The following is a 24017-nucleotide window of genomic DNA, read 5'->3' as shown; positions in this document are numbered from 1 at the left end:
TATTTATGACTTCCAACTGTTAAAAATCTAAACAGACAACGACGTGGCGGTGAGTGAGCAATAAGAATGTTTACACAATTGAAAAATTAGATACCTACTTTACGATCGGTAAATGTTTGGCGGAAGGTAAAATTGGTACCCATAATAAAGTAAGAAATAAAATATTATCGACAGATCCTATAAAACCAGAAAACATAAAAATTTGTGGGAAATTGTACCTAAAAAGTTTTTGGTAACTTAGGATTATTAGATAAAGCGGGATTCTTTTACTAAAACGTATCACTATAAACGGTTAAATTTATTAAGGAGTAAATGGAAATGTTCCAGGATCTCAAAATTCTATTCCTTAAACCGGGATATTCCTATAAGCGGTACTCTAATAAGCGGGTTCGACTGTACAAAGCAATTGGGACGACTACAGCGGCTGAGTGTGAGCACAAAGCAGCTTAGTGGTTGAATCCAGCGCTAATAGGGAAAACTTAGTAAATCTCTCAGCGGCTGACTTCCAGCGGTGTCGTCTGAATGCTACCGCTTACTCAGCTGTCCAGCCGCTGTGGTCGTCCGAACGCACCCGTTAATTCGTTGTTGGTTCTTCTCTCCTACCCATATTCTATCTTCCCCCCTCTTAATATGCGTCTCAATATTTTCCTTTTCCATCTTTCCAGAGTATCCCCTTCCTTCTTATTTAATGTCCATCAGTGGCGTGCGGTGACTTTTTTGAAAGGAGAAGCGATTCAATAAGGATATAAAAATATTTTCTTAAGGGTCGAGGGTCGAGCCACTTCCCACCTGATAACACTCTGATGCGCAGGGGCTCTCTATCAGCAAAGTACTTAATTATGTGAGACGTCCTGCGTACAAGGACTCACACACTAAATCCGTGACGCATGAATGCGTGAGGCACTCTATTCCCGCTATTTCTAGTGACTTGTGACCTATCATTGATCTGTATTGCTAGCTCGGGCCTTGAGTCCTCGCGCCGGGCTTGGTTTTCTAAAGAAGAATCCTATTTAAAAAAAAATTATACTCCGAGGCATTTTCCACAACACAAAACTTTCACTAAAATGACACTTATTTATACTCGAGGTCTATTCTCCTATCAACTTCTGATAATTGTTGAATGTAGTCTTTTTCAATGGATAATAGGGCTAACTTTCAATGTCTGTCTTCGCTTGTTGAATTTCTTTTAAACTCTTAATTTGAAACTCTTAATGCATCTTAATACTGCAAAACTTCGTTCAACTGACACTTGTGGCTGGGATATTAGTTGGTAGTACTAATTCACATAACTTGACCACTTCACACAGTGACTTGTTTAAACCAGTAGTTATAAAGAAATCCCAGATTTCTGGGTATTTCTTTATCATTAATGTCAGTTGTTTCATAAATGACACTTAACTGAGAATGCAAAGCTGGGATATCAAAAAATTTTCATTATTTAATCGTAATGAAATAAATTCCTCTGTGGGAAATTTTGATGAATTAAAATTAGAAATATTAAGATTATATATAGGGTGTCCCAAAAGTAGTGGAACGGTCAAATATTTCGCGAACTAAACATCGGATCAAAAAACTGAAAAATACGTGTTCAATCATTTTCAAAAATCTATCCAATGACACCAAACACCAATCCCCACTACACACCCTGGAGGTAGGGTGGGGGGTAACTTTAAAATCTCAAATGGAAACCCCTAGTTTTTCTTACAGATTTCAATTCGTTACGTAAAAGTAAGCAACTTTTATTCAAGACATTTTTTCGAACTGTGGATAGATGGCGCTATAATTGGAAAAAACGATTTATCCTGATACCATAGGTAAATTATAGAAACTGTCTAATATCTCGAGAAATACACTTCCAAATGAGAAACTAAAATAGAGTTTTTTAATATTTTTGGAAAACCTATCGATAAACGCCAACATGACCCTCCAACCCACCCCCTGGAGTTGGGGTGGGGGGTAAATTTAAAATCTTAAATAGCAACCCCCACTTTTTATTGCAGATTCGATTTCGTCATGAAAAATTAAGCAACATTTATTCGAAACATTTTTTAAAATTGCTGACAGATGGCGCTCATAAATCGTATTTTTCCAATTAAAGCGCCATCTATCAACAATTCTAAAAAATGTTTTGAATAAATGTTGCTTAATTTTTATGACAAATGCGAATCTGTAATTAAAAGTGGGGGTTGCTATTTAAGATTTTAAAGTTACCCCCACCCCACCTCCAGTGGGTGTGTTGGAGGGTCATGTTTGGTGTTTATCGATAGGTTTTAAAAAATATTAAAAACCTCTTTTTTAGTTTCTCATTTGGAAGTGTATTTCTCTAGATATTAGACCGTTTCTATAATTTACATATGGTATCAGGATAAATCGCTTTTCCCAATTATAGCGCCATCTATCCACAGTTTGAAAAAATGTCTTGAATAAAAGTTGCTTACTTTTACGTAACCAATCCCAATCTGCAAGAAAAACTAGGGGTTTCCATTTGAGATTTTAAAGTTACCCCCCACCCCACCTCCAGGGGGTGTAGTAGGGGTTGGTGTTTAATGTCATTGGATAGATTTTTGAAAATGATTGAACACATATTTTTCAATTTTTCGATCCGATGTTTAGTTCGCGAAATATTCGACCGTTCCACTACTTTTGGGACACTCTGTATATATAATTCTACAAATTTTAAATCGTTAAAATTTTGAAAACTAGAATTCATTTGTTGTAGAATATTATCAAAAGGTCTCTTTGTTTCCTATGTTTTCTCTGTCTCTCTGTCTCCGAAATTATCAATCTTCATTATTTTTCTTTCATGTTCAAATCCCATGTTCAGTTTTATCCCAAATATTTTTAAACTGCTCTCGTTTTTTTTAATTATCGTATTAATAAAGTCATCAATTTGTCTTATACAAAATGCAATACCATTTGATTTCTGTAAAATGTCAAATAAAAGATCAGTAAAAGGAAAAATCCCTGCAAAAAATTTAAATCGAAATATTCTTTAAGCGAATGTATGTAATACCTAAGCACCCCTTAGTAGCAGTACCAGTAGGAGCATCTCACTTTCGCGAAGGCGATAGGATAAGCGCTTCCATGGTACCAAAATTCGCGCGACTAGTGGGTGCGGTCATTGAACCCTGACCACTTTTTAAGCTGGACAACTGTACGACAAGCGGCGATTTTGAGATGCGCTTCTGTCAGGAGTGGAACAAATAGTTGAATTGTGTGCATATTGAGTTCGTTCGTACGCGATTAATTTTTAATATTTTTCAATGCCTATTGCCTAGGTAATATGTAGATTACTTGGATTAGGAAAAATTTTTTATTATTAAATATTAATTAATAATATATTTTCTTATATCGACGTATAAATAGGGAAGCGGCGCTTCCCCCGCTTCCATGGACCGCACGCCTCTGATGTCCATACCTAGCAGGCATATGTTACTGTGGGTCTAATTACCGTTTTACACATTCGGAGTTTGCCTTGTCTAGAAACATATTGCTACTTCATTGGAACTCTTATGCCTGGTTGCACCAACAGATCTTAAGCTTAAGACGTGCCTTAAAGTCATCTTATGAAACATATGCGTTGCACCATTGACTCTTAGATCAATTTTCAGCTTGCAACAATGGATTGCCACGTAGATTGCATCTTAAACTTCGTGTCAGATAAGACGTGATTAAATAAGAATCGAAAATTATGGTGCAACGTAACTGAGTTTTAAAGCGGCCCTATCTATGAGCTGAGCTGGGCTGAGCTGGAGCTTAATATCTGTTGGTGCAATCAGGCATTACAGCCTGGTTACACTAACAGATTTTAAGCTTAAGACGTGCTTTAAGTTTTAGATAAATTTTCAGCTTATCACAATGCATTGCCACGTGGATAGGATCGATGACAATCGAAAATTATGGTGCAATGTAAGTGAGACTTAAAGTGGCCCTATCTATAAGCTGAGCTGAGCTAACCTGCAGCTTAAGATTTATTGGTGCAACCAGGCATAAACTGATTAATTTTATACTCCCTTTTGCTATTCTGATATCGATCTCTCCTTTCTATTTTCCATTTTCATCGAATACGACACCCAGGTATTCAAAATTGTCCACCCTTTTAAAACTATGTATAGCTTTTATCAGTAACCGACCTCACACTAAAGTCTTCTTCTTGTTTTTCTGTCCCTCCTATGATTATATATTTGGTTTTGTCTTCACTTAGCTCCAATTCGAATTTTTGTGCTTCTTCAATAATAATTTTCTTCACGACTTCTCTTAATTCTTTCGCAGATCTTGCTAAGATCATTAGATCACATTTTTCATGATCGTTTTTTCCACCTTCATGCTGCATATAATGCGAATGACAACAAATAGAGTAGTGCAGACAGTTACTACTTAAATAGGAAGAAGACCAGTGGTAAGACCACGGACAGTGGCGGATCCAGAAAATTTTTTTGGGTGGTCACGGATTTTGATGGTGATTTAATTACTTTTCTCTGATGGAAATGATAAGTGGGTTTTCAATTATTTTTTGGATGAGCCTAAATTTTTTTTGTTTGACGGCTCTCGTTTTTTATGTTTTTTTAGGATTATTGAATTGATATTTATTATAATGGGATTTATCTCATTATTAAGATCTTTTAAAAATCCTTAAATTAACTAAAGTATTCGTTAGATATTTATTTATAAAACAATAAACATCAGGCATATTTGTTATAATTCCATAATACTCTGGGCTAATTAGCAAAATTCATGGAAAAGTTATTTACCAGCAATTTTATTGCTGGAATCAAATTATAAGATCCTATATATTAATATTATAGGTATGCAAAGTCCGCAGATACTGTGCTACTTTTTTTATAAACAAAATAACGCCGACAAATCGTATATTTTTCAATTATTGCTCTATAACTCCGAAGATTTTAACTTTACAACAAAAATACCCAAATAAAAATTCACCGCAATTAAATTTTGCATAGAGATCTGTTTTTCTTGATTTGCTCCGACGAAAATTTTCCTCGGAAAATGCGGGTTTTCCTAACAAAAACTCTAATTTTCAAATCAAGTTTTAGGTAAGTAATTATTAATCAATAATTAAATAACTTAGTGACATCAAAGCTTTCTTGATATAGATTGTAATTCCAGAAGCCGGTGAAAATTAATCGAACATTTTAGCAACAATTCAATTGTTAATTAACAATTTACGATCGCAATAATAACCAAAATAATAATGATACTGTTACAACTTCTTTAAAATACTTTATTTAACTTCAATTACAATACAAACTCAATGACAACTATCAACTTTAAATACTCAATTACAACTGAACTGTAAAATGTCAAACACGTATGTTTATATAGATTTCTGACGTTCTGGACGTCACCAGACATTTCTGGGTTATTCCATGACATCCAGAACATTCTCGTACGTGACTACTTCTTCTTTTACGTCAAGGGACTTTTTCAATGTAGGATCAATCTACGGAACTGTCATAACACTGCTCCCTCCTTTATAGTTATTCGCCTCGAATAACTGGTCTATCAGGGTCTGGTTGAAGCCAACAGGGTGGATCAGTTCCATGATATGGGGCTAATCTCTCGATATGAACTACCTTGGGTTTACTTCTAGCTGAAAACTGGATGCGGTAGACTAGATCATTTATTTTCTTCAAAATGGTGTACGGGCCTTCCCAGTTTCGTTGAAGTTTCGGACAAAGTCCTTTCTTGCGTGTGGGATTGTATAGCCATACTGGGTCGCCTCTTTCGAAAATTGTCCCAGTAGCATGCATATCGAGCCTGGACTTGGCTCTATCACTTTGGAGCTTCAAACTTTTACGAGCAAATTCGTAGACTTTTTCCAATCTTTCTTTTAAGTTTTCAACGTAGGTCAGGGATGAAGGTTCTTCTTCGCAGGGAGGCAATCTTCCGAAAATAAGATCTTGAGGAAGCTTCATTTCTCTTCCGGCTATCATCATCGATGGAGAATAACCAGTTGCTTCATGTTCGGAACTTCTGTAGGCTAACAAGAACAGAGGAATTAGGGTATCCCAATCTTTTTGATTATCAGCAACAAACATTGAAAGATATTGACAAATAGTTCTATTATGTCTTTCGATCATTCCGTCTGATTGTGGATGGAGAGGCGTAGTTCGAGTTTTCTTAATACCCAAGATTTTCATTAATTCTTGCCATAATTCTGATTCAAAATTTCGACCTTGATCAGAATGCAACTCTAAAGGGACTCCATGTCTTGATATGACGTGTGTTATAAATGCTTCTGCTACTGTAGTCGCTTCTTGATTAGGAAGGGGTGCAATTTCAGGCCATTTCGAAAAATAATCCATTGCAACCATTAAGTACTTGTTTCCTCTCTCTGTCAGCGGGAGTGGACCGAGAATATCTACTGCAAGTCGTTCAAAAGGCTCTCCGGAAAGATATTGTGCAATTTTACCACGACTTCTTGTTTTAGGACCTTTTCTTCCGTTATATAAATCGCATTTCTTACACCAAGCTTCTACATCTCGGCGACAATTTATCCAATAAAATCTGTCTCGAATTCTGGCCAGTGTTCTTTTTACTCCAAAATGTCCTCCAGACAGGCTGCTATGAAGGTCTTCCAACACACTTTTAATGTGTGATTTTGGCAGTACCACCTGTTGAACTATACGTACTCCATCGGAACTTTCCCACTTCCGATATAACAAACCATTCGAAAGATGCAAGGATTCCCATTGAGCCCAGTACGCCTTTATAGTTCGACTGTATTTAGATATTTCCTGCCAAAGAGGTCTTACTCCATTTTTAAGCCAATCTCGTATAACTCTTAAGTCGTTATCTTTCTTTTGACTCTTCTTAATGTTTTCCAGAGAAATCTGGTCATTATCTTCTTGTTGTTCAACTGTGGTCATCCGCAGACTAACTTCTTCGGTTACATTCTCTTTTTGTGCTAGCTGACGTTGGCTTTGAACTTGTAATTCATTTAATGCATTTTGGTATTCTTGAAATTGTTTATTTAACACATTCTTCTCTTTCATCAGTTTTTGACATTCGTTTTCCAGATTGGACTGTGTAGTTTTTGCATTATTTTGAATTACCTTACACTCTTCTTGCAATATTGTCACCTGTTCTCTTAATCTTTCTATTTTATTTTTACTAATCGCTAGTTGTTCCTTCAAATGGCTAACTTCAAATTCCAGTGTATTTTCTTCCTTTCTATGGTCAGTTGTAGGAAATCTGTTTCTTAGTGACCATCTACCATCATTTCTAGTGACACTTTGCGACAGGCTTCTGGATGTCGAACTAAGCGACCTTCTGATCTCATTCTTGTATTCTTCTTTTCGTGCTTGGGATCGGCTTCTGCAATTGGATTTTAGATGTCCCATTCTTCCGCAGTTAAAACATCTTCTGTTTTCATTTCTAGGTTTTTGTTGGATATTTTGTAGTAAGCTTAATATCTGGGATAAAACTAGTTGTTCATTATCTGTGGTTGTGACTTGCTTATTTTCTGTAAATCTTATTTCTTTTAATTGTGGAAGAGATCTAGAAATATTTTTCGCCGCTTCGTACTCCTGAGCTGAGATTAGTGCTTTATCAAGCGTTTTGTGGTATTGTAATCGCAGAGCCTGTTGCATTTCGATATCATGCAGTCCATCTATGAAAGCCTGTATACCGATTTGTTCCAGAAAATCTCTTGGTGCCTGAGGATATGCCAAATGTAATAATCTTTTAATATCGGCTTCAAATTCTTGCAGGCTTTCATTATATTTTTGATATCGAACTTTCAGCTGACTTTGAAAAACCTGCTTCAGATGTTGCTGGCCATACCTTGTCTCTAAAGCTTGTACGAGAGAGGTATAATTGGGTGCATCCTGGGGAAGAAATTGCAAAACGGTCGCTGCCTGACCTCGAAGCGACACCACCAAGGAAGCTGCCATTTCGTTCTCATTCCAGCCATTTGCTCTAGCTGCAGCTTCGAATTGAAAACGATAAGTTTCCCATGCTGTTTGGCCATCAAATGTCGGTGGTTTTAAGATTTTGCTCGTTCTGACGGTACCTGGATACACTATCGAAGATGAAGGGGCTGTTTGTTCAGAGTCGATATTAGTTACTGAAATATGTGATAATGAAGCTTGGGTATTAATTTTGGTTTGTAACTCAACTATTTGTCTTTCTAAATTAGATTTCAAATCGTTTTGTTGTTGCTCTAAATTAACTAAAGAATTTTGTTGCTGCTGTATTTTATTGTCTAAAGAGTTTTGTTTTTCATCTAATGTGTCTATTCTATTATTAAGTTGGCTTACCTCTAATTGAAAATTTTCATGAATTTGGGTTAAACTATTTATCATTTCTACCTCTGCTTTTCTACGCCTCTCCTCCTCTTCTTGTCTAAGCTTCTCCTTCGCCTCCCTACGCTTCTCCTTGTCCTCTTTCTCTTCTTGTCTACGCTTCTCCTTGTCCTCTTTCTCTTCTTGTCTACGCTTCTCCTTGTCCTCTTTCTCTTCTTGTCTACGCTTCTCTTCCTCTATATTTTCTTCTTGCCTACGTTTCTCTTCATCTGCTTTCATTTGTAAAAACCATTCTGGGGTCCGGACTTATCCATTTCTTTCTTAAATTCTGTTGATCTCGTATTAACCATTCAAAATGTAGTTATGTCTTCAATCCCACCGCTGTCACCAATGTTACAACTTCTTTAAAATACTTTATTTAACTTCAATTACAATACAAACTCAATGACAACTATCAACTTTAAATACTCAATTACAACTGAACTGTAAAATGTCAAACACGTATGTTTATATAGATTTCTGACGTTCTGGACGTCACCAGACATTTCTGGGTTATTCCATGACATCCAGAACATTCTCGTACGTGACTACTTCTTCTTTTACGTCAAGGGACTTTTTCAATGTAGGATCAATCTACGGAACTGTCATAACAATACATTGATCAAACTTATAAAGATTATAGAGATGAGATGCTTATTTAATTTTTTATCGACAAAATATAAATTTTTCTTTTTTGCATAATCTTTAATTTTTGAAAAAAAAAATAGTTATAATACGCTGGTCTAACTAGTAAAGTACAAAGAAAGGTTATTTACCAGCAATTTTATTGCTGAAATCGAATTATGAGACCCTATATATTAATATTATAGGTATGCAAAGTCCGCAGATACTGTGCTACTTTTTTTATAAACAAAATAACGCCGACAAATCGTATATTTTTCAATTATTGCTCTATAACTCCGAAGATTTTAGCTTTACACCAAAAACACTCAAATAAAAATTTACCCCAATTTAATTCTACATAGAGGCAAGTTTTTCCCGATTTGCTCCGACGAAAATTTTTCTCGGAAAATGTGGGTTTTCCCAACAAAATCTCGATTCTTCAAATAAATTTTTTGGGCCAGTAATTATTTATCAATAATTGTATAGCTTGGTGAAATAAAAGCTTTCTTGGCATAAGATTATAAATTCAGAAGCCGGTGAAAATGAAACGAATATTTTAGCAACAATTCAATTGTTAATTAACAATTGACAGTCGCAATAACAACCAAAATAATCATGAGACATTGATCAAACTTAGAAAGATTATAAAGGTGTGAGCCTATTTAATATTTTGTCGACAAATATAAATTTTTTCATATTTTTGCATAGTCTTCAAAAATAGTTTAGAAAAATAGTTTAAAAAAAAATTGTTATAAACAAATTAACATTTCTCAGAAATTGTTTATTATATTCTAATTTTAAAAAATACTTAAAATGCGTATTTCATAGGGCTTGAAAATGAATGCTTTAAAAAATTTTTACAACCATTTGCAAAAAAGTTACGAAACAGCAAAGTTAATATACGATTTCTCCGTTGTTTATAATTTGTTTTAATTGTTTCATAGCTTAAATATGAGTCTATGGTACGAACTAATTACTCACAAAGAATGTCAAAAATTAGTGCAATGGTTATATTTTAATCAAAGATTAAAAATACTTTTTTTTGTAATTTTTAGCGCAAAAGTAGGCCTGATACAGAGTCGGAGCTAAAATGTTCACTCGAAGCGACTGACACGCAGCATACATTATTTATTAAAAGTGTACGTTGCGCGGCCGGTCGTCGCTCCGAGTGAAAATTTTAGCTACAGTACTGTATTAGTCTACTTTCACGCGTGTAAATTACAAAAAAATATATTTATAATCTTTAATTAAAATATAACCATTAAACTGATGATCGATATTTTTTTGTAAAAAATTAGCTTGTACTTTAAACTCACTTCTACGCTTTGAAAGAATTTAAAAAAAAATATAAACACCGTAGTAATCGTATGTTTATTTTGCTGTTTCATAACTTTTTTGCAAATGGTTACAAAAAAGTTTTAAAGCATTCATTTTCAAGATATTTGAAATGCGCATTTTAGCTATTCTTTAAAATTATAATATAATAAAAACTTTCTGAGAAACGTTAATTGGTTTATAACTATTTTTTTTAACATTTAAAGATTTTGCAAAAAAATAAAAAAATTATATTTTGTCGACAAAATGTTAAATAGGCATCTCATCTTTATAAGATTTCAAAGTTTGATCAGTGTATCATAATTATTTTGGTTATTATTGCGACCGTAAATTATTAATTAACAATTGAATTGTTGCTAAAATATTAGTTTAATTTTCACCAGCTTCTGGAACTATAATCTAAACCAATAAGGCTTTTAAGTCACCAAATTACTTAATTATTGGTAGATAATTACTTAACAATAAAACACTGAAAACGTTTGTTTTCTATACTTCCACAAAATTTATTATAACTAAGTGACTACAGCTGTTTCGGCGGAGTGCCTTTCTCAAGTGATATAGTTTACAATGTGTTTGCCTTTTTAAGTCTTCAACTGAAGAGGTTGAGGAGTGGGGAGCTGTTTGTCTCGAGTTGGTCATTCAGAATTATATCTGTATTTTTCAGTTTATTAATTTCCATAGATTCTAAAAAAGATAGCTTAAGGCCTTTATTTTGAATATGTAGAATTTGAAACTCTTCATTGAAAGAATGATTATGATCTAGAAGGTGAAGTGCGTATGTAGAAGTGTCTGTTTTTCTATTGTTGAATGCCCTTTTGTGTTCTGCTATCCGTTTGTCAAAAGTTCTGCCAGTTTGACCGATGTACGTTTTCGGACAGTCACCACAAGTTAGTTTGTACACACCACTCTGTAGTTGCTTTCTCTTTCGACTTTTATTGTTCTTAATATATTTGCTTAAGTTGTTGTTAGTTCTGAAAGCTGGTGTTATTCCTTTCTTTTTTATGTATCTGGCTATTTTTGTTGTTATCTTGCCAGTATATGTGAGAGAGCAGAAGGTACTGGGTTCTTTCTGTGGTGGTGGATACACTAATTTCAGGGCTTTCTTATGGAGTTTTTGGTTTAAAATTTTGTTAACTGTTTGTTCGTTATAGCCGTTGTTTACTGCTATTTGTTTAATGATGTTTAGTTCTATCTCGAAGTTGTTTTTTGTCATGGGAATTTCTGTCAGTCTATGTATCATGCTATGGTAGGCTGCTAATTTGTGTTGTATAGGATGGGATGATGAATTGTGTATAGTTGTGTCAGTATGGGTAGGTTTATGATATACGGAGAACTCATGTTTGTTGTGTAGTCTGGAAATCGTTACATCTAGAAAGTTTATGGAGTTATTCTGTTCTGTTTCTATTGTAAACTCAATATTATTATGAAGTGAATTAATATATGATAGAAATTGGTCAAGTTGTCTGTTAGTTCCTGTAAAGCATACTAGTATATCATCCACGTATCTCCACCAATATAAGAACTGTTTAAATACGGGATGTTTAGAAATTGTTGTTTCAAGTTGGTTCATAAATATATCTGATAGCAATGGGCTTAGAGGATTACCCATAATAAGTCCTGCACTGTTGTTTGTGTATATTTGATTATTGAATTCAAAATAGTCTTGATTTATGCAAATTTCAAGAAGGTGTAAAATTTCAGATGCAATGATCGGATTTGTACTATTATGGTCTAAAAGATTCTTAACTAAAACAAAAGTTTCTGTAGGAGGAACACTAGGAAAAAGATTTTTTACGTCAAATGAAATTAGTCTGGAGTTGTTGGGCAATTGAAAATGTTGTATTTTATTAACTAGTTCTAGTGTATTTTTTACGGTGAATTTAGGTGAAAATTTAGTGTATTCTGTAATAATATCTGACAGTTTTTTTGAAAGTTTATATGACGGAGCTGTATAAAAAGAAACTACAGGTCTTATTGGGTGGTCAGGTTTGTGTAGTTTAATAAAAGAGTATAATTTAGGAGGTTGTGGGTTCATAATATTAAGGTATTTCTGTTCTGTTGGATTTAGTATTGATTTTGAATTTTCAATGGCTAGTTTAATTTGTTTTCGGTATTTTTCTGTGGGGTCTTTGTTTAGTTTTATACTGTTTTGGTTAGTTAAAAATTCTATTGTTTTGTTATTATAGTCTCGTTTGTCGATAGCAATAGTAGTGTTACCTTTGTCTGCTTTTGTAAATATTATGTCATGTTTTATTGATTTATTTTTAATTGAAACGGCTATTTGGTTTTCTTTGACCGATGTACGTTTTCGGACCAAACTGGCAGAACTTTTGACAAACGGATAGCAGAACACAAAAGGACATTCAACAATAGAAAAACAGACACTTCTACATACGCACTTCACCTTCTAGATCATAATCATTCTTTCAATGAAGAGTTTCAAATTCTACATATTCAAAATAAAGGCCTTAAGCTATCTTTTTTAGAATCTATGGAAATTAATAAACTGAAAAATACAGATATAATTCTGAATGACCAACTCGAGACAAACAGCTCCCCACTCCTCAACCTCTTCAGTTGAAGACTTAAAAAGGCAAACGCATTGTAAACTATATCACTTGAGAAAGGCACTCCGCCGAAACAGCTGTAGTCACTTAGTTATAATAAATTTTGTGGAAGTATAGAAAACAAACGTTTTCAGTGTTTTATTGTTAGATAAAATGAACTTCCATCAAGTAACGGTCGAATCCATCAATTATTTACAGGAAGCCAATACAGGGCTATTGACCATATTGTTTTCAAGATTGCTTTTAAAGCGTAGAGTAACAACACAAAATATCTGGTTTCTAAACATGTGCGTGAAAAACAACGTGTTCCCGAAATACATAAAGTTAAAAACCAACAACCGCAGTGCCGCTGCCATAGCAGGTATCCACCAGGGTCAAACCAGATGGCTGAAACGGGATAGGAGCACCCAGTACAGAAAACGAGATATTATAGCTGTTTATCTTAAGGTATGTTATTCAGAATTACATTATAGATTAGATAATATAGAATTTGACATCCTAGATTCTAAAGTAAGAACTGAAGTAGATAATATAATAGACAAAAAATTTAATACACAATGTAAAAAACTGAATAATCTAATTTGCAATAGTAAAAAACTCAATACTCATACAACAAATTTTTCAAATCATAGTTTTTTCAATAGATTTATAAACTTAACAGATACTAAATTCAATAATAGTGAAATAGAACTTTTAGAGAAAGGATTCAAACACAACTTGCCTCAACATAATAATCAAAAAAATTTAGAATATTTAGGTGTAGAATGTGAAGTAGCGTTAAATAAAACTGCCAAAAACATAGAAAAAAGCATCATTGCAAAATCTATTACTGATGTATGTAGTGAAACTAATAATTCCTGTTTCAAAGAAAACCAAATAGCCGTTTCAATTAAAAATAAATCAATAAAACATGACATAATATTTACAAAAGCAGACAAAGGTAACACTACTATTGCTATCGACAAACGAGACTATAATAACAAAACAATAGAATTTTTAACTAACCAAAACAGTATAAAACTAAACAAAGACCCCACAGAAAAATACCGAAAACAAATTAAACTAGCCATTGAAAATTCAAAATCAATACTAAATCCAACAGAACATAAATACCTTAATATTATGAACCCACAACCTCCTAAATTATACTCTTTTATTAAACTACACAAACCTGACCACCCAATAAGACCTGTAGTTTCTTTTTATACAGCTCCGTCATATAAACTTTCAAAAAAACTGTCAGATATTATTACAGAATACACTAAATTTTCACCTAAATTCACCGTAAAAAATACACTAGAACTAGTTAATAAAATACAACATTTTCAATTGCCCAACAACTCCAGACTAATTTCATTTGACGTAAAAAATCTTTTTCCTAGTGTTCCTCCTACAGAAACTTTTGTTTTAGTTAAGAATCTTTTAGACCATAATAGTACAAATCCGATCATTGCATCTGAAATTTTAGCCCTTCTTGAAATTTGCATAAATCAAGACTATTTTGAATTCAATAATCAAATATACACAAACAACAGTGCAGGACTTATTATGGGTAATCCTCTAAGCCCATTGCTATCAGATATATTTATGAACCAACTTGAAACAACAATTTCTAAACATCCCGTATTTAAACAGTTCTTATATTGGTGGAGATACGTGGATGATATACTAGTATGCTTTACAGGAACTAACAGACAACTTGACCAATTTCTATCATATATTAATTCACTTCATAATAATATTGAGTTTACAATAGAAACAGAACAGAATAACTCCATAAACTTTCTAGATGTAACGATTTCCAGACTACACAACAAACATGAGTTCTCCGTATATCATAAACCTACCCATACTGACACAACTATACACAATTCATCATCCCATCCTATACAACACAAATTAGCAGCCTACCATAGCATGATACATAGACTGACAGAAATTCCCATGACAAAAAACAACTTCGAGATAGAACTAAACATCATTAAACAAATAGCAGTAAACAACGGCTATAACGAACAAACAGTTAACAAAATTTTAAACCAAAAACTCCATAAGAAAGCCCTGAAATTAGTGTATTCCAGTAACCCAGTGTAACCCAGTACCTTCTGCTCTCTCACATATACTGGCAAGATAACAACAAAAATAGCCAGATACATAAAAAAGAAAGGAATAACACCAGCTTTCAGAACTAACAACAACTTAAGCAAATATATTAAGAACAATAAAAGTCGAAAGAGAAAGCAACTACAGAGTGGTGTGTACAAACTAACTTGTGGTGACTGTCCGAAAACGTACATCGGTCAAACTGGCAGAACTTTTGACAAACGGATAGCAGAACACAAAAGGGCATTCAACAATAGAAAAACAGACACTTCTACATACGCACTTCACCTTCTAGATCATAATCATTCTTTCAATGAAGAGTTTCAAATTCTACATATTCAAAATAAAGGCCTTAAGCTATCTTTTTTAGAATCTATGGAAATTAATAAACTGAAAAATACAGATATAATTCTGAATGACTAACTCGAGACAAACAGCTCCCCACTCCTCAACCTCTTCAGTTGAAGACTTAAAAAGGCAAACACATTGTAAACTATATCACTTGAGAAAGGCACTCCGCCGAAACAGCTGTAGTCACTTAGTTATAATAAATTTTGTGGAAGTATAGAAAACAAACGTTTTCAGTGTTTTATTGTTAGATAAAATGAACTTCCATCAAGTAACGGTCGAATCCATCAATTATTTACAGGAAGCCAATACAGGGCTATTGACCATATTGTTTTCAAGATTGCTTTTAAAGCGTAGAGTAACAACACAAAATATCTGGTTTCTAAACATGTGCGTGAAAAACAACGTGTTCCCGAAATACATAAAGTTAAAAACCAACAACCGCAGTGCCGCTGCCATAGCAGGTATCCACCAGGGTCAAACCAGATGGCTGAAACGGGATAGGAGCACCCAGTACAGAAAACGAGATATTATAGCTGTTTATCTTAAGGTATGTCATTCAGAATTACATTATAGATTAGATAATATAGAATTTGACATCCTAGATTCTAAAGTAAGAACTGAAGTAGATAATATAATAGACAAAAAATTTAATACACAATGTAAAAAACTGAATAATCTAATTTGCAATAGTAAAAAACTCAATACTCATACAAGAAATTTTTCAAATCATAGTTTTTTCAATAGATTTATAAACTTAACAGATACTAAATTCAATAATAGTGAAATAGAACTTTTAGAGAAAGGATTCAAACACAACTTGCCTCAACATAATAATCAAAAAAATTTAGAATATTTAGGTGTAGAATGTGAAGTAGCGTTAAATAAAACTGCCAAAAACATAGAAAAAAGCATCATTGCAAAATCTATTACTGATGTATGTAGTGAAACTAATAATTCCTGTTTCAAAGAAAACCAAATAGCCGTTTCAATTAAAAATAAATCAATAAAACATGACATAATATTTACAAAAGTAGACAAAGGTAACACTACTATTGCTATCGACAAACGAGACTATAATAACAAAACAATAGAATTTTTAACTAACCAAAACAGTATAAAACTAAACAAAGACCCCACAGAAAAATACCGAAAACAAATTAAACTAGCCATTGAAAATTCAAAATCAATACTAAATCCAACAGAACAGAAATACCTTAATATTATGAACCCACAACCTCCTAAATTATACTCTTTTATTAAACTACACAAACCTGACCACCCAATAAGACCTGTAGTTTCTTTTTATACAGCTCCGTCATATAAACTTTCAAAAAAACTGTCAGATATTATTACAGAATACACTAAATTTTCACCTAAATTCACCGTAAAAAATACACTAGAACTAGTTAATAAAATACAACATTTTCAATTGCCCAACAACTCCAGACTAATTTCATTTGACGTAAAAAATATTTTTCCTAGTGTTCCTCCTACAGAAACTTTTGTTTTAGTTAAGAATCTTTTAGACCATAATAGTACAAATCCGATCATTGCATCTGAAATTTTACACCTTCTTGAAATTTGCATAAATCAAGACTATTTTGAATTCAATAATCAAATATACACAAACAACAGTGCAGGACTTATTATGGGTAATCCTCTAAGCCCATTGCTATCAGATATATTTATGAACCAACTTGAAACAACAATTTCTAAACATCCCGTATTTAAACAGTTCTTATATTGGTGGATATACGTGGATGATATACTAGTATGCTTTACAGGAACTAACAGACAACTTGACCAATTTCTATCATATATTAATTCACTTCATAATAATATTGAGTTTACAATAGAAACAGAACAGAATAACTCCATAAACTTTCTAGATGTAACGATTTCCAGACTACACAAAAAACATGAGTTCTCCGTATATCATAAACCTACCCATACTGACACAACTATACACAATTCATCATCCCATCCTATACAACACAAATTAGCAGCCTACCATAGCATGATACATAGACTGACAGAAATTCCCATGACAAAAAACAACTTCGAGATAGAACTAAACATCATTAAACAAATAGCAGTAAACAACGGCTATAACGAACAAACAGTTAACAAAATTTTAAACCAAAACCTCCATAAGAAAGCCCTGAAATTAGTGTATTCCAGTAACCCAGTGTAACCCAGTACCTTCTGCTCTCTCACATATACTGGCAAGATAACAACAAAAATAGCCAGATACATAAAAAAGAAAGGAATAACACCAGCTTTCAGAACTAACAACAACTTAAGCAAATATATTAAGAACAATAAAAGTCGAAAGAGAAAGCAACTACAGAGTGGTGTGTACAAACTAACTTGTGGTGACTGTCCGAAAACGTACATCGGTCAAACTGGCAGAACTTTTGACAAACGGATAGTAGAACACAAAAGGGCATTCAACAATAGAAAAACAGACACTTCTACATACGCACTTCACCTTCTAGATCATAATCATTCTTTCAATGAAGAGTTTCAAATTCTACATATTCAAAATAAAGGCCTTAAGCTATCTTTTTTAGAATCTATGGAAATTAATAAACTGAAAAATACAGATATAATTCTGAATGACCAACTCGAGACAAACAGCTCCCCACTCCTCAACCTCTTCAGTTGAAGACTTAAAAAGGCAAACACATTGTAAACTATATCACTTGAGAAAGGCACTCCGCCGAAACAGCTGTAGTCACTTAGTTATAATAAATTTTGTGGAAGTATAGAAAACAAACGTTTTCAGTGTTTTATTGTTAGATAAAATGAACTTCCATCAAGTAACGGTCGAATCCATCAATTAGATAATTACTTATCTAAAACTTTCTTTGAAAATTAAAGATTTTGCTGGGAAAATACGCATTTTCCGAGGAAAATTTTCGTCGGAGCAGATCGGGAAAAACACGTCTCTATGCAGAATTTAATCACGGTGAATTTTTATTTGAGTGTTTTTGTTGTAAAGTTAAAATCTTCGCAATTATAGAGCAATAATTGAAAAAACCACGATTGTCGGGCGCCATTTTGTTTATAAAAAAAGTAGCACACTATCTGAGGACTTTGCATACCTATATTATTAATATATAGGATCTTATAATTCGATTCCAGCAATAAAATTGCTGGTAAATAACTTTTCCCAAAAATGGCCTATTCTCCGATAATCAGCCCAGACTATAAGTGGAACACCTTAGCTAAAGTACACGTTTTGCTTACATAAACAAGGTTGATTATTCATTTGACACAGTAACGAAAATATATACAAACATATTTACATAACGAAGTATCTTGATAAATATGGGAACACGTTGATATTTGAATCATTAGTGGGTCAGCCGAGTTAGTTAGTTAGGTTTGGGGACTTGCTGCCGTTGGAGCAGAATAATGTAATCACCTATCAACTTATATGGTATTATTATTATATGGTATTAGTTAAACAAAATAAAGTAGTTATGAGTACATAGTGTATTCCTGAGATCAACCCCATTACCAGGGTAGTTTAATCAACGCTTACCACCATATTATTTTCATCTAAGGGGGGCGTGACGCCCCGTGACACTCCTTAGATCCGCCACTGACAATAGAGACGATGAAACAACAACTTACTGGAGGCACATTGAAAAATAGACAAAGTCATGTTTAGGCTAATTAGTATTTTAAAATTTATTCTACGAATCATTTGGAATTATTTAAAACTAGCTTTCTTGTGCTTATTTTATTTTAGGATTATTGTACACACGATGTGTTGATAGTTACCGCATATTTCTGTAAGGTCAAAAAGCTTATTTATACTCGAAGGAAAATGTAAAATGTATATTTTTATTCCAAAATCCTTATCCCTAAAAATCTGTAATGATAATATCCCAAACTTAATCCTTACATTTGACAAAATATTGCTGTATCGATTTTCATCAAGTTCTGAGATTAAAACCTAAGTTATATATTGATCTAAGCTCCTCAAAACACACACATCTCCGTAGGCGACTATTTGATTCAATATTAAATATTACTCTATATTCCCGAGAGGATAAATATCATACCAACCGGCAAGTCTATAAATATTCAAATTCGAAATCCGTTTTCCACCGCCTTCTTGACCTCTATTATTTTTGAATGGTGCTTTCATAAATTCCGATCCGATATATCGAAATACGAAAATCCGCTTTTTACTTTTTTTCTTAGTTATCTCCTTTGGGAGTATGCAACTAGTACACAATGAGAATTTTTTAAATGAATTTGAAAGGGGGAAATAGGTTTTATTTATCGATTTATTTAATAGATAAATAGCAGAAATTCGAAGAATATATTTTTATGATAATCAAAAATATTCCGGAAATAGGTTCATGTTTAAGGAATCCGCCTAAATGTCCTATTTCGAAGTGTATCAGTGTGTGATGTTCTCCATTATATTCACCGTTTACATCTCTGCTGAGAAAAACATTGTGTTTCCTTATGTGATAATTTGATAAGCAATTTGTACACCACCTTTTTATTTTTATTATTTTGTTTCTGTCTCTTGTGCTGAGCTCCAGAAATTCCCTGCACTGTCCTGCACTGTGGTCTCTGTCGCATATTACACAGTGTATTTTTGTTTATTTAACATTCCGCCTTGATTTTCCTGTTTCTTTTCTGATTCCACCTTCAATGTTTGGAATCTTCTGTGTATGAAAGTTTGCGTAGATTTGTACGTCGGTATTTCTTTACTATCCCCAATGTGGTTTTGGTAAAGTCTCCCAGTTTCGTTATCCCAGTTTGTTATAATTATTTTGGCTATTAATGGGCTCCAAGATTCCGTGTCTGTTCCTAGACCTCCTACTGCTCCTAAGCACTCTTGAAAGGTATTGTGTAGCGACTTTAGGATTCTAGCAGATTCTTCCTTTACCTAATGTGCTTGGAGCATCCTGTCCATTAGTTTAAATAATATCATTCTTGGGGTTTAGTATATTTCCCTAAGCATAGTCTAGACCACTTCATAGTTTGCTTCTGCTATGTGTAAATGTTGTATCATTCTGTTCGCTTCCCCTTTTAGTTTTGTTTTGAGGTACTGCATTTTTTCTGCGTTCGATAATTCGTTATTTTCATGAATCAGTTTTGTGAATAAATTGTGGAACTTTGTCCATATCTCATATTTCCCGTCAAATACAGATATTTTAACCTGTGGCAGTATTAGGATGTTGCCGTTTAGTTTCTGGCTATATTTGCTTCAATGATTCCCTAACTATTTTTCGGAAATGTGTCTCTCCAAATCTCCATCCTTCAACGAGTCTAGTTCCTCATTAATGGTTGCTTCCATTATTAATTAATTTATTTTATTAATCTGTTCTTTTAATTCTGACTGCATTTCTTCGTCCAACGCCATCCCTTGTGCATTTTCTTCTAGCATTTCTTTAATTTTCTCTTTTCTGTTTTGAATCTCTTTTACTTTCAAGGATTTTCCTCTCTTTAAAGTTGTTCCAGATTCTTTAAGCAGCGTTTCACCCTCAATGTATACTTTATAAACCTGTTCGTGGTATTTTGATTCAAAATATTTGTTTTACTTCAATATTAAATATTCTCGAGAGGATACATATCATACCAACCCGTAAGTCTATAAATATTCAAATTTAAAATCCGTTGTCCACCGCCTTCTTGACCTTTATTATTTTTGAATGGTGCTTTCATAAATTCCGATCCGATATATCGAAATACAAAAATCCTCTTTTTACTTTTTTTCTTAGTTATCTCCTTTGGGAGTATGCAACTAGTACACAATGAGAATTTTTTTAAATACATTTAAAAGGGGAAATATGTTTTATTTATCGATTTAAATACCAGAGATTCAAGTAATATATTTTTATGATAATCAAAAAGATACCGGAAATAGGTAGGGCAAATAGTTCATATTCAAGAAACATAGTGTAATGAGTTCTTTACTTTATTTTATTTTTAACACTTATTTTAATTAAAAACACATTTTTAATTTAATTTATTACATTCACACTTATTTAATTTATTACATTAACTATTTACAATAGCTTAAGAAAAAATTCAGTTAATATGAATTTGAAAAGGTAGAACACTTTAAATATCCTGGAGTCTCAGTTAATGGCAGGAAACAGAACCTACTGGAAATACAATAACTTCCTCAAAAATCAGAAGCTTACTCAGAATACTAAACTAAAAATTTACAAACCAGCAATTAGACCAGTAATCACATATGGTGCTGAAGTAATGTGTCTGACACAGAAAGAGGAAGAAAGATTGAGGATCCTAGAGAAGAAAATAATTCGGAGGATAGCAGGTCCACTAAACTTAACTAATAATGAATTTAGAAAACTCATAAACCACGAAGTAAGAGAACTTCTGAAAGGAGAAGACATCATCAGAATTATCAAGGCACAGAGACTCAGATAGATGGGACATATAGAAAGGAGAAATCCAGAAGCCGTTATTAAGACAACTTCCAAATGGAGACCTGTATCAGGCAGACAACGAGGAAGACCCAAAACTAGATGGGAGAACCAGATAGTCGAGGACCTTAAGAAGATGGGAGTCAGAGATTGGGTAACCATAAGCAAAAACCGGAACGAATGCAGAACAATTGTAGAAGATGCCAACTTTTACAATTGGTCACACAACCAATTGTAAAACCAAAATGTTAAAGCGGATTGATTCAAAGCGACAAACGAATCGGAAGAACCCAAAGAGGGCGGCAATCGCCTTTTGTTGAATGTCATGATAGGAAGGATGCACTGATTGAACACTATGCTCCCAAGTATCCAGTTTTACGTAATAAAAGTGCCGTGGTCCCTTATATCTGTTTTTATAATCAGCCGTGTGATGGATGACCGAAGTTATCTTTAACTTAAAGTTATCCTGTAGTTAAGTTATAATCCTCGAATTGGTGTCATCATCATCATTCTCTTTGCCTTATCCCTATGCGGGGTCGGCTTCCCTAATTGCATTTCTCCACACAATTCTGTCTTGGGTCATATCAATGTTAATCCCCTTTACCAACATGTCCTGCCTTATCGCCTCCCCCCAGGTCTTCTTTGGTCTTCCTCTCCTACTTCTTCCAGGAATCTGCACTTCAGCTATTCTTCGTATTGGGTGATTAACGTCTCGACGTTGAACATGACCGAACCATCTTAACCTATGCTCTCTCATTTTGGCATCAATTGGTGCCACACCTAGACTTCCCCTAATATACTCATTTCTAATTTTATCCTTCTTTGTCACTCCACTCATCCATCTAAGCATTCTCATTTCCGCCACATGCATTCGTTGTTCCTCTTTCTTTTTCACTGCCCAACATTCAGTTCCGTACATCATAGCCGGTCTTATGGCTGTTTTATAGAATTTTCCCTTCAGCTTCATTGGAATTTTTCTGTCACACAACACACTACTCGCTTCTTTCCACTTCATCCATCCAGCCCTAATTCTACTGCATGCATCTCCATCTATTTCTCCATTACTCTGTAATACCGATCCTAGGTACTTAAAACTATTGCTTTTCACAATCATTTCACCATCCAAAGATACCATTTTATTTGTAGTAGCTCCATCTTTAAATGAACATTCCAAATACTCTGTTTTTGTCCTACTAAGTTTTAAACCTTTTTCCTCCAGAGCTTGTCTCCACTGTTCCAGTTTTTGTTCTAAGTCTCTTTCACTATTTCCTACTAACACGACATCATCAGCATACATTAAGCACCATGGAATGTTACCCTGTAGTTTCGCTGTTATCTGGTCCAAAACTAATGAGAATAAATACGGACTAAGCACAGAGCCTTGGTGCAATCCTACTTTCACATGAAATTTATCAGTCTCTCCCACACCTGTCCTAACACTAGTCGTTACTCCCTCATACATATCCCTCACAATCTTTACATATTCACCAGGGACTCCTTTCTTATTGAGTGCCCACCACAGAATCTCTCGAGGAACTCTATCATATGCTTTCTCAAGATCAATGAATACCATATGAGCGTTTGTTTCTTTACTCCTGTATTTTTCCATCAACTGCCTTATAATGAAAATTGCATCTGTTGTTGATCTACCCTGCATAAAGCCACATTGATTCTCGGATATTTCGGTCTCTTCACGTATCCGTCTGTCAATTACTCTTTCCCATATTTTCATGGTGTGGCTAAGCAGTTTTATAGCCCTGTAGTTTGTACATTGTTGTATATCTCCCTTGTTTTTGTAAACAGGTACCAGTATACTGCTTCTCCATTCGTCTGGCATTTGTCCGACTTCCATAATTCTATTAAATAGACCTGCTAGCCACCTTGTTCCTGTCTCTCCCAATGCTCTCCATACTTCCCCAGGAATATCATCTGGTCCTACCGCTTTTCCTTTCTTTATTTTTTGAAGTGCTTGAGCCACTTCCTCGTTGGTTATTTTGGTGACCATTGCTGCTACTGTCTCCGTTGACTCTACAGGCTGTCTGTCAAATTCTTCATTTAATAAGCTGTCAAAGTACTTTCTCCATCTCTTTTTGACTTCCCTTTCGTGAACTAGTATTTTATTATTTTCATCACGGATACATCTAATCTGGTTAAAATCTTTTGCTTTCCTTGCTCTCTGTTTGGCTATTTTATATATCTTCGTTTCGCCTTCCCTGGTATCAAGTTGATCATATAGGTTTGAATACGCTTCTGCTTTGGCTTTTGCTACTGCTACTTTCGCTTCCTTTTTCGCCATCATATAGTTT

At 33.9% G+C, this 24017-nt stretch overlaps 1 protein-coding gene across 1 annotated transcript; it reads right to left on the bottom strand.

The window, feature by feature from the left end:
* Positions 1–4105: 4105 nt before the first annotated feature.
* Positions 4106–8546, bottom strand: LOC126891599 (trichohyalin-like). The gene is made up of 2 exons (XM_050660778.1): positions 6903–8546; positions 4106–4327 (listed from the first exon to the last, which is right to left on the bottom strand). Exons 1-2 carry the CDS (start codon positions 8544–8546, stop codon positions 4106–4108), a joined length of 1866 nt encoding a protein of 621 aa, XP_050516735.1.
* Positions 8547–24017: the final 15471 nt, after the last annotated feature.

The sequence above is a fragment of the Diabrotica virgifera genome, chromosome 9 (genome assembly GCF_917563875.1).
Source record: "Diabrotica virgifera virgifera chromosome 9, PGI_DIABVI_V3a".
In the NCBI taxonomy this organism is placed as follows: domain Eukaryota; kingdom Metazoa; phylum Arthropoda; class Insecta; order Coleoptera; family Chrysomelidae; genus Diabrotica; species Diabrotica virgifera.
This window is presented reverse-complemented; position numbering and strand designations above follow the sequence as displayed.

What these genes read in the sequence shown, in the direction of transcription:
- LOC126891599 (XM_050660778.1), bottom strand. Translation starts at nt 8,546, where the DNA reads ATGAAAGCAGATGAAGAGAAACGTAGGCAAGAAGAAAATATAGAGGAA. An exon ending in AAGAGAATGTAACCGAAGAA is followed by an intron (nt 4,328 to 6,902) that starts GTTAGTCTGCGG and finishes CATTATATGCAG; the next exon opens with CATGAAGGTGGAAAAAACGA.